Source organism: Papaver somniferum, unplaced genomic scaffold, assembly GCF_003573695.1.
Source record: "Papaver somniferum cultivar HN1 unplaced genomic scaffold, ASM357369v1 unplaced-scaffold_21, whole genome shotgun sequence".
NCBI lineage: Eukaryota > Viridiplantae > Streptophyta > Magnoliopsida > Ranunculales > Papaveraceae > Papaver > Papaver somniferum.
In genome coordinates this window covers 2,803,558-2,816,185 of record NW_020631041.1, presented here as the reverse complement: position 1 = coordinate 2,816,185, position 12,628 = coordinate 2,803,558, and the positions used below count along the sequence as shown (strand labels likewise).

Genomic DNA, 12,628 nt, shown 5'->3' with positions numbered 1-12,628 from the left:
GCTGGTTATCTACAATGAACGAATATACATTTTCTGTGAGGCATAAAAGCGGGAAGACTAATCAAGTTGTTGATGCACTAAGTCGGAGAGCTCATCTACTTGCATCCATTCGTAATGAGATCTTTGCTTTTTATTATATTAAAGACATTTATGAAGAGGATGAAGATTTTAAGTCCATCTGGAAAAATGTGGTTCGTCAACTAATAGTGTAGATGATTTCCTTATTCAAGATGGTTTTTTATTCAAGGATAATCGTTTATGCATACCACAGGGATCATTACGTCTTCATCTTATTAGAGAATTTCATGTAAGTGGACTTGGTGGACACTTTGGCTGTGACAAGACTATTACTCTTGTGGAAGACCGTTATTTTTGGCCTTCTTTAAAACGTGATGTTCAAAAGTACGTTGAGAGATGCATGGTTTTCCAACAAGCTAAAGGAACTATTCAAAATATTGGATTATATACTTCATTACCAGTTCCAGGTGGACCTTGGGTAGATGTAAGAATGGATTTTATGTTGGGATTACCTCAAACTGCTAAAGGTAATGACTCATTCATGGTGGTGGTTGATCGATATTCCAAAATGACACATTTTATTGCTTGTAAGAAGTCTACAGATGCATCTAATGTAGCTTCTTTATTCATTAAGGAGATTGTTCGTCTTTATGGAGTACCAAAATCAATTACCTTTGATAGATATACAAAATTTTTGAGTTACTTTGGAAATATTTGTGGATGCGACTTGGAACTGCATTACAGTTTAGTACTACTTCTCATCCACAAACAGATGGTCAGACAGAAGTAGTTAATCGATCTTTGGGAAATTTAATTCGAACCAAGTGCATGAACAACTGCAAACTATGGGATGTTCTCCTTCCACATATGGAATTTTCTTTTAATACCTTTGTGAATCGATCTAATGGTAAGACTCCTTTTGAGATTGTATATTCTAAAGTTCCTAATCATGTTTTGGACCTTGTGGTACTTCCTAAGTTACAGAATTGAAATACAAAAGTTGATTCAATGATTGAACGAGCTTCTCAACTTCATCATGAATAAAGAACAAACTTGAGGAGTCAAATGCTAAGTATAAGGCAGTTGCAGATAAACACAAACGACTTAAGAATTTCAAAGAGGGAGAATTGGTTATGATTCACTTACGCAAGGAGAGATTTCCAGTTGGTACTTACAATAAAACTAAAATGAAGAAATATGGTCCATTTAAAGTCTTGAAGCGTATCAATGACAATGCATATGTCATAGATCTTCCAGCTGATTGGAACATATCCAATGTGTTCAATGTTCAAGAAGTTTTCAATTTCCATGGAGATAATGAAGTGTTGTTGCTTCCAGATATCTCGAGGACGAGCTCAATTCAAGAAGGGGGAATGATGCCGTACAACATACACATTAATTGTCTTGCAGCTTAAGCTTAGTCTTTTCTTATTTTCCTGTTTTAGTTTTAAGAGTTCTATTTTTAGTTAAACACTTGTTTCCTACTTTAGTTAATTTTCAAGCCGGCTATGTTAAGCCTATAAATAGTCGAGTCCTACTTCAAGTTTAGACACACAATTATTATTGATCAACAACTTAAACAAGTTTATTTCCTATGAACTTCTTCTTCCTACAACTTAATTTTCTGTCTTGTTTCATATCTTTTCTTCTACTTCTCATCTCAGCAATCTCTAAATTGCTTTCACCTATATAAATTCTACACTATCGTGAGTCGTGACCAGTAAAAAATGGAGGTGATGACTTAGTGTTTCCTTAATTCACCAGTAGAGTGGGATCTTATTTTTCGTCCATTCCTGGTTCCTCCTGCCACTCAATTTTAATTTACTCCTTGTTAAACTTGAAGGGACATTCTGTTCATATGATATGAATAGTTAAGTTCCTGTTTGACCAAAAAGAAAAAAATGACTACCCATTGGAGACTCCTTCCAACATCAACAATCATGCCTTGCTATTTTGTTACTCTTTTCGACTTCGATTTTTAATTAGATCGTCACCGGCTAAAATTATTGACCCTTTATGATAACCACACATTATTTGTCTTTCTTCCGAACTACAAAATTGGATCTACACGTTTAACCCATAAACTCTTTTGTTGGGTCTACTACCTCTTGGTTGGTGGTAGGTAAATCCGAAGGCCGTGTTAGGATTCTTAGGAATGATTACAGCACACGGGGGAGGTAGATAAAGCCGATAGAGGCCGGTAGGCAGTTACTTGACCGGGGGTTGGCTGAAGTCATCCTGCAGCATCCTTATTTGAGAAGGTTAAGCCCATTTTTCTTGGAAACGATTATGTTAGCTCGCACCATAAGTGACGCCCATTTTGCTTGGAAACACTTTTATTAGCTCACACCATAATCGACCAAAGGGAGATGCTACATTTGTGAGGGTAAAATACCCGATCATATGATAAGAAGGGGTGAGAGATACACTGAATAAATGCTCAAAAGATAATTACACCAGAACCAATATATCTACCGCTTCGCCTCATGAAGGACGCATGCAAGGTCTAATCAAATCATACTGACGGTCAAGTATAAAAAAAAAGAATAGTGCATTTAATGTGAATCGAACAGATACGCGATACATCTGTAGACGAAGGTACATCGTGTCAAAAACTCGGATGAAGGGCGATGAACAGTGCTACCCGAAGAAGGAGAAACACAGTGAGATTCGAAGAAGGAGCGGTACGACATACCTCGAAGGGGAGTAGTAAAGAGCCAGTCCGAGCGATAGAGAAATGTACCATATCGTTATAAGCCCAGAAGAACCTTATCATATCTATAGAAGTTTATTTTGCTTATACCCGTCCATGTGAAAGAAAATGGACATGTAATCTTGAATGGTTCTACTCCAAAGAGAGGTAGAAAGAGAAATAGAGAAAGAGCTAGAAAGTTAGAAGTTTGATAGATATTTGTAATTCATTAAAGGGTAAGACCCTCATAAATAAGATATAGTTTCTTCTCCGTAGATGTAGGTCTACAAGGACAAACCACGTTACATAGTTATGTTCTTAGTTACTTTCATGTTATTTACTCCTTGCTTTTGCTTTGAATCTTGACTGTCTGCTTATTAGACGTTAGATCTTCATGGGTGTGGTTGGCTAGAAATATGCAACTACATTTTGGCGCTAGAAACAGGGAGGTATAAAGATTTTCTCTACCTCCCTTCAAAAGTTTTTCAAAACCCTAAGTAAAGTTTTCTTTTTATTGATTTCTCTAAACTTGACGGGTTGATCTTGGACAAAGCGAGATCTACACGATTTCAGAGATGAAATGTCCTGAAGATCCTTAAAGAGTATTAGATCTAAAGCAATATTTTTTGTTCTTTCGATTTAAGTCTTTTTAATCCATTTTATTACCTTCCTAAAGATGCTCACGAGAGTTGATGGTTAGAACATCAGAGATGTCACTGACTTGTTGTAAAAGTTCATAAAACCTCCTCCATGATTGAGTTGGAAAGAGATATATCCAAGTAAACTCCATAGAAGAAAAACATACTACGATAGTTGAATAAGTGCCAAGGTTAAAAGCCTTTCGGGGTATTCTCTCCTCCTGAAACTCATAACAAACCAAAATCCTTCTTAGAAACTCAGATCTAAACCGGGAAGAAATGTTATAGAGTATATCATCAATCATTAACCACAAAATTATTGAGAATCAAAATCTACATGCGTTGAGAAACACTTGCAAGGATGGAAAAAAAATATTCAATTGTCAAAACTGATTTTTTACCCATTAAAGATATGACGTGCAGGAGGAGGTAGTTTACTCCAAAAGAGGTTGATTTTTATTACAACAAAAATAAAATGACAAAAAAAATGAGATTAAAATATATGAATAGTGGAGTTACAATACTATTACTCTTGTCTTTGGATTTGAAAATGATATTGCATTTAATAAATGCAGTTTGGATTTTAATAATCGAAGCATTTGGGTCCGTATCTTCTGTGCCAAAGGCAATATGAGCCACCTGTGCCAAGCCAATGAAATCGCGCCACGTATTCCTCTTTATTTTTAATATCAAAACCGGATATAATTTCCTTAATCCACTCTTCTCGGTTTGGAAACAGTATCAAAACGGATTCCGTTAATGAATTTGGGAGAGAGAATATAAATAAATTACGTTAATGAATTTGGGAGAGAGAATATAAATAAATTATTTTCTGTTATTTGCATCAATATCCTGCTCCTTCACTCATTGGTAGCTGCGGGGATGTAGGTTATTCAACTGCTCGTTGCCTTGTCTTGTTTGTAGTTGCACTTGTTCCTGCAAATCATTATAAAAATGTACACATAATTAGATATACAAATATCAATTTGAACTAACTTGCTAATTAACTTATATAAAACAGCTTCTATGAAGCGCACAAGCTTCAATGACCCAAATCCTTGACGTAACAAGGTTCTCTTTTCAGTAGCAAGGTCCAATGAACAAATGTTTGAGGGGAACAGAGAAGACAAACAAATTCATAATATTTTTTATATTTTCTATTTATATAAAAATAACAGAAAATAATTTATTTATATTCTCTCTCCCAAATTCATTAACGGAATCCGTTTTGATACTGTTTCCAAACCGAGAAGAGTGGATTAAGGAAATTATATCCGGTTTTGATATTAAAAATAAAGAGGAATACGTGGCGCGATTTCATTGGCTTGGCACAGGTGGCTCATATTGCCTTTGGCACAGAAGATACGGACCCGAAGCATTTACCTGTGTTGGTTGGATTTTGGCAATTAATTGATGCATCATTAATAACACAAATCTCTCTAAATTTGGTTATAAATTTGTTGTTAAAGGGTGTGTGGGATCAAAGTATCGTTGTCTTATCCGTTGAATGTAAATTCGGTTCAGATTTTATTCTGGTATAATTATTAAGTTCATTTAAGAAAATATTCATTTGCTTTTTAATTCGCATTTTATAGTTGTTTCTAACTTAAATAACTCGTGTGAATCAGATTTTCCTATCATTCAGTTTGAATCGCACGTATCATTTCTGAGTTAAAACCTGCAAAATGATTTTAGTAAATACACTTGAAATTTAAATAACCGGAGTATTTATAGCTTTGGTTGGATTTTGGTAATGCATCAAACGCAAATCTATCTAAATTTGGTGTAAAGAGCCATGGGATCAAGAATCGTTATTTTATCCGTTTAGTTTAAAACTGATACAGATTTTGTTCGAGTATAACTATTAGGTTCAATTTAGAAAAACATCCATTTATTCTCTGATTCCGAGTTTTGATTATTTCAAACTTTAATGACTCGAGTAAATTAGATTCATGTATTATTCAATTTGAATCTCACGTATCATATCTGAGTCAAAATTTGGAAAAAGAAAATTGAATCCATCATATATGTGCCGACCAAGCCAGATACGCGACTATACTTGAATCACATACTTCCTAGTCAGATCCATGAGTTGGATTAGCTCACGAGTCACACGGAGAGATTTAGATCCCGATTCAGACCCAAACAAACAAAGCCGGCTTAAAGACGGCAACAAACCAAACAACTATGAAACCTGACCAATATACTTGTCCTTCTTTACTTCCCCCCTCGTGTTTTGGCCTGCAGACTAGCAAAGCTTAAAGTGCACTAGATTGTAAGATAGAGTCATAGACAACATCTTCTTCTTGGTTGACCAAAAAAGAAGAAATGTCTTTACTCATTAACATCAACAATCCTGCCGCATTGCGATCATTCATTTACTTACCCTTTTTCAACTTTGATTTTTTCTATTGGATCATGACCGACCAGCAAAATTATTGTTGTAAAAGCGAGCCACATTATTTGTCTTTCTTCAAACCTAAAACAACTACATTACAAACCCACGTTTTTGCCATAAACTAGTTGCGTCCAGTGTCAACAATGGCGACATATAGTAATAGCATGGGATGGAACGCACTTGTTTTGTCATTGCCTCTGTCCACTTGACTTGCTTCATTGGTTTTTGTATTTCACTTTTTCTATTTGTTCGAAAGAGTCAGAAGCAAGAATGTACACAAAAGTGACAAAATACTCCATCCACATGGAAAAAAAAAAAGTGGAGAAAAAAGAACAAGAACGCACCAGAAGGAAAAATCCCACTCGATAGCACGACTGCTGAAGGCGGGTGCCAAAGTTAACGGAGTGGGTATCATCTACTTTTGTGACAAAGGTAGTACAAAAGTAGATGCCATGAATGCCTGAAACTTAAGAAGAAAAAAATCTTAGGCGGGGCACATTTATGAAATGGAAGGCTCGATTAAAAAATGTGGCCGGTATGGGGCGTAATGTGCTCGGAAAAATTAATCTACTTCATTCAAATGCGCTTCCATCACCTAACTAACTATTGCCTCTTTTCTTTTCTTTTCTTTTTTTTTGGCCACTCCTGGCTCCTGCCACTCAATTTTAATTTCAGCACTGGCTTTGGATTGTCGTCGACCTTCTTTACCCCTTGTTAAGCTTGACGGGACTGTGTTCATGTGATATGAATAGTTAAGTTCTTGTTTGACCAAAAAGAAAAAAAATGTCTTTAACCATTGGAGACTCCTTCCAAGTTTCCAACATCAACAATCATGGCTTCCTATTTTGTTACTCTTTCCATGTTTGATATTTAAATTAGATAATGATCGGCCATTTATGATAACAACACATTATTTGTCTTTTTTCCGAACTACAAAATTGGATCTACACGTTTAACCCATAAACTCTTTTGTTAGGTCTACTACCTCTTGGTTGGTGGTAGGTAAAGCCGAAGGCCATGTTAGTATCCTTAGGAATGATTACAGCACTCGGGCGAGGTAGATAGAGCCGATAGAGGCCGGTGGGCAGTTACTTGACTGATCAGGGTTGGCTGAAATGTGTGATCCTGCAGCATCCTTATTTGAGAAGGTTAAGTCGAATTTGCTTGCGAACACCTTTATTAGCTCGCACCATAATTGACCAAAGAGAGATGTTACATCTTCTCCCAATGTACTGCCTGAGAGGAGATATCCGAGCTTGTGCACTTACACATGGGTCGGCAAACTACTTTGAAAAGGTAGATCATCTCTAAGAAAAGAAAATAAGGAAATTGCTAAAAAAAAAAAAAAAATAAGAAGAAGGGGGAATTTTATTAGGGAGAGCGAAAAACTACATTATTTAATAGCGCGTTTGGATATACGTTTAGAAGTAATTTTTTGATTTCTAAAAATCAAAACACAAGAAATTAGTTTGGGTGTAAAATTTGAAAACGACTTTTAGAAGAAGAAAAGTTAACTTTTTGTGAAGCAAAATATCCTGACTACTAAGTTGCTTTTTGACTTAAAAAGTCAGAAGTCAGTTTGACAATAATATTTCAGAACGACTTCTAGAAGTAGAAAAGTCAGCTTTTTGTGAAGCAAAATAGTTTTGCTTCTGACTTCTACTTCTGGAGAAGCAGAAGTCAGAAACAGATTTGTATCCAGATGCGCTATAACCAACTGGGATTAGTCAAGACGGCTAGGGGTTGGACTCCCACCCTATAGATTGTGTGTCCCATACCACCACTCAGGAATCCTTAAAGTAATAGTCGGCCAGTTGCAAATGTCAGAAACGGCCAATTGCCGAAAACAATAGCTGTCCAATTGCCAACACCAAAAATGGCCAATTGTCAAGGTTAAAGGATGGCCAGTTGCCAACGCACTATCGGCCGGTTGCCGATGATAAAGATTGGCCAGTTGCCAATGTTAAAGGATTTCCAGTTGTCAACCCACTATCGGCCAGCTTCCGATGATAAAAATTGGTCAGTTTCCAACATCCGCACAAAAGTTGGCCTACTCTCCAACTTTATTTCCTTTAAAAGGAACAATACTCGTTTGACGATTCCACTCCGCACAGTCCCTAGAGTTTTCTCAGAACTTGCTCTGATACCAACTGTGACGGACCGGAAAATTACGCCTTTGGCGCGTTGCCCCGCATGCCTTAACTTCACTGATGCGCATGATGAAGCTGCAATTCGGACCTCAAAGATAGGCAAATGCACGTCCATTTGCCCTTACAAGCATGCTCGTGGAGCATGATGCAGCTAACTCAGGTTCCACACCGTTTCAAACTCACCCTTGTCCGCAAAAGGGTATAAGGCCATAAGCCTTGGATTTAGGGATAGGCCTCTCCAAGCCTATTGTCGTTCCCAACTCTTTGTAGCTTGATAGGAAGTATGAGCATCCGCTTGATGGCATGCAACTAAGCCTCATCAAGATTGGCCAAAATCATCTCTTGCATCGAGCTACCGAGCTTAGATGATATGAGGGGCCAACGTGCTGGATCGGCAATGATGAAACTCATTGCGGATGCCAACGTACCCTTCCCTACTCTAAAGGGATCAAGCACAGACCGTAGTTCATCACCGGAGGGACCTCAACTAAGCCAAACTCGTTTGCAAGGTTGTGGCCTAGAAAAATGGTAGGGCCTGGTCCGTATAGGCCGTTTCGTCAAAATGGACAATGATTATGCATCATCGGGTCCGCGACATGGCATAGTGATGCCTAAGCATCAAATTCCCTCTTCTAAAGTCTACGGAACTAAAAATTAGCGTTAGCCATCATTTATACTCTTCCATCTAAGCTATGAAGCTTACTTGGTGCATAGTCCGCAACTACCCCTACCTATATATGTATATTGCAATTTCTACAAGTATGGAAAGGGGCCAAATTGACATGCTTGCTTCACTATTCATTCGTAATGATTGCGCACAATGATTGCACAGCTCGTTCTGGCTATTCTTACTGGATGTTCTACAATGATTGTGCAACACTGGTTCTTGTTATCGCACAATCCTCGTTCTGGTATATTGCACAATGGTTGTGCAATATTTTCTCGACCAGCCCTCTCTGGCCTGATGCATAATGATTGTGCGATATTGGCTCTAGGCCAATAGCCTTCATAATGCGCAATGATTACGCTGCAAGCTCAAGGACATCTACCCAACTAGCCTTAGACTTGGTCTAGTGGTGCTTCCCAGCCACTTCCCAAACCCCTTTACACCTCAGCCTGGGAAGGGCCTGGATCTTAAGGTTTTTCCCATAAACTTCCTGGGACGGCTAATCGTTAGCCGTTTTAAGAAAAAAAAAGACGGGCATTGATCATCCATTCTACATATAACGACTACTAATCGCCCGTTTTTGAAGAAACGACTATCCATGAACCGTTTTCCTTATCTTGACTGGTCAAAATCGATTGATCCGGGTAGCCATTAACCGTTTCCTTTTTAGCCAAAACTTCCAGGATGAAGGAGCACAGTTCATTCATCCCTCATCATGTTCTTCTTCTACCCCCTTCTTCCTTCTCTTCTCAACCAAAATAACTAAAAATCACCCACATAATTTCAGGATTCAGGTTTGTTGATAAAGCTCTTATTGAGAGTGGGGGTTATTTTTGAGGAGGTTAATCATCTCAATAATCAAAGGTAATCCAATAAACTTAAAATCCTAATTTTTTTTAATTGTTTTTGAATTGAAAAGATTTTCATTAGTTATTTGATGCATAACATAAATTCAATTAGTTTTACAACCATGTGAGGACTTGAATTCTTTTAAGATTGTTAATTTTAGGGACTTTACTTACTATGTCTAATTCTATAGGTTATTTACAAGTTATATGATTTGGTGTGATTGAAAAATGAGATAATTTAGATTGTACGTCTAATTGTATATGTAATTTACACGTTATAGATATTATCATGGTCATAAAACGCTGCACTTTAGTTGATATTCATTTGCAAATGTCAATTTTACTTGAATTCTTGTGTTAAGTTTGTTAGATGTCAATTTTGACACCATTTTATGGTCACTCCGGTGTTGTTGTTGATTGAAGAATGTCTTTAAGATATATATGTCAACCAAATTGGGGGTTCCTCTGGCCGATGATTCAGATGACGAAGATACAAAGAAAAATCTTCTAATGTTATATCAATGTATGCTGCAACATACTCATAATTTGCATCAACCCGTTCCAACCCAAGTGGCGAAGAGAGAATCAATCAATAAAAATCGTGCTGAAGCGGATGCAAGGTTGATGCAGGATTATTTCATTGATGGTTGCACTTGGGGACCGAAAAATTTCCATGGCCGTTTAGGTATTTATCGTCCTCTTTTATTAAAAATTATGAACAAAATATGTGAGGTTGACCCAGACTTTGGACAAAGAAAAGATGCGGCAAGAATTCCAGTTCATAGCCCACACATGAAAATGTATGCCATTATGAAGTGTCTTTGTAAAGGTATCCCACCCGATAGCATTGATGATTATACCCGTATGGCTGCTTCTACTATTTACTATTATATTAAGAAGTTTTGTGATGCAATTATGTTTGGGTTTAATGCGGAATACATGAGACGTCCTATTGTGAATGATGTGAAGTGGCTGATGAAGGAAAACGCTGCTAGAGGCTTTCCAGAAATGCTTGGTAGCCTGGACTGTATGCATTGTGGTTGGAGGGTGTGTCCACTAGACGAGGCGGGAACACACACAGGCCACAAAAGTTATCACACTCGTGTTCTTGAAGCGGTTGCTTCATATGATAGGTGGTTTTGGCATGGGTATTTTGGAGTGGGTGGATCCAGCAATGATCTTAATGTTTTGAAGTCCTCTAATTTGTTTGATGACAATCTCAATGGTATTGCACCACCTTGTCATTTTACTATCAATGGCAACCAGTACACGCAGGGGTATTATTTAGTGGATGGAATTTATAAGAGTTACTCTGTGTTAGTCCAAGCTTACGGTGCACCCAGTGGTATTCCAATTCTCGAGTTATTTAACAAATATCAAATGGAAAATAGGAAAGATGTGGAACGAGCATTTGGGACACTGCAAAGTAAATTTAGGATCCTTTACCATAGATGTAACTACTGGGAAAAGCAAGATATGAAATTGATCATGAGAACCTGCTTGATATTGCATATATCGTTGTAGAGGATGAACATCGTGACCCGGAGTGGAAGTATGTGCCAGACCCACCTCATGCACCTATAGTCGGTTACCTGAGGCAGAAAAGCGAGGCATTATATAAAACTCAGTTCTCCAGGAGAGACTTCGTACGGATCTTTCAGGTCATATATGGGAACGACATGGTCAAGGTCTAAGGGATGGTGAAATGCCTGGAGATGCGATAGACAACGAGCTGGATTCGGGAGAAGACACGGACGAGGTTGATGTTGATCAAGACCATTACGACCCAGGAGGACTTTTTTGGACTCCGATTCAGAATGATTTTATTATATGTTTTTTTATTTATCTGTACGGTGAGACATGGTAGTTGGTTTTCAAATTTAAGTTAAGAAAAACAATACATTTGTAGGAAAATATTAAAAACATTACATTTGTCGGTACTCTGAAAAAAATTACATTTGTAGGAAAAAAGAAAGTACATTACATTTGCAGGTAAAAAGAAAATACATTACATTTGTTAAATAACACAACTTAGGAACACACGACAATAAGATAACCTATAAAATAAGCATATTATATTCTCTAAATTACTCGGTAGATTATAAGATATGTTATAAATTGATATTCAAACGATAACCAAATATATCGTCAACGCTTGAGTGACGGAATGTTAGCCTTCGTTGCTTAGTAAACTTAATTCTGGATAAATCTTCGTCATCATCTGATTCGCATAGACAATTCCTAGAAACCCTGCAATTCATCTTAATGAAAGCTAGGCGAGACCGAAAAGCATTCACGGATCTTTGGGCCACACCCACTCCAGAATGAAACTCGACCGACATATCATTCCAAAATATTTCAGCAGGCATATCCATAAAATCTGGTCGATCTACTACACTGCAAAAGCTTCTCACAAGTTGAATATCTTCTCGTTCACTAAAATTAGACATTATTTTTTCTACAAACAAACAGAAATTAATAAAATGTAAACCAACTAATTTGATAAATCGACTTTAAAACTTGAGTGCTGAAATTTTTGGTTCATATTTGACGGTAGTGAAGTAAAAATCTACTACTCACATATATATACTGGTTTGAAATTTGAACGTTTGAGAAAAACGGTTAATTGTTAGCCGGTCTTCAAGCTAACTGTTAGATTTAAAAGACCGTTGATGATCTAACGGAAAACAGATTAAAACGGTTCATTGTTAACCGTTATATTTCCTGTCCGTTAGATCTTCAACGGCTTACTTCATCCTGCGGACAAAAAACAAATACGGATTATCATAAGCCATTTTAGTCCAACGGTAATTTTTTTAGAACTCCTATATATATGTAATTCTTGGTAACAAAAAATTCACACCAATCCAATTCTAGCCAACATATTACTAACACTCACCTGAAAATAACCTAAAAATCTTATATCTCTTTGCAATTATTTTATATTTTGGTTAGATTTATTGTACTTGTTCCAAAACATAATGGTTAATTTTACCCAAGCAGAAGATTTGGCAATTATAAAGGCTTATGTTATGTTTGCAACGGATTCAATAGTCGGGAGGTATCAAGATTCAGAAACTTTCTGGGATAAAATCGAATCGGAATACCACCGTACTTTTGGCACTAGTACAAACCGGACTTGGAAAGCGCTTCAGAACAGAATGAGTGTCATCAAATCAGATTGCAGAAGATTTGCTGCAATAGTGGCGGCTTTTCT

At 37.1% G+C, this 12,628-nt stretch overlaps 1 protein-coding gene across 1 annotated transcript; it reads left to right on the top strand.

Moving 5' to 3' along the window:
• The first annotated feature begins 9,852 nt into the window (after window positions 1-9,852).
• LOC113339437 lies at window positions 9,853-11,105 on the top strand. Its single transcript, XM_026584711.1, has 2 exons — window positions 9,853-10,837; window positions 10,936-11,105. The coding sequence occupies exons 1-2, from the start codon at window positions 9,853-9,855 to the stop codon at window positions 11,103-11,105; spliced, it is 1,155 nt and encodes a 384-aa protein (XP_026440496.1).
• Window positions 11,106-12,628: the final 1,523 nt, after the last annotated feature.

Excerpts from the sequence above, each read along its gene's own strand:
- LOC113339437 (XM_026584711.1), top strand. The coding sequence starts at position 9,853 with ATGTCAACCAAATTGGGGGTTCCTCTGGCCGATGATTCAGATGACGAA. Across the intron at positions 10,838-10,935 it reads AGCATTTGGGACACTGCAAA|AGGATGAACATCGTGACCCG; the intron begins GTAAATTTAGGA and ends ATATCGTTGTAG.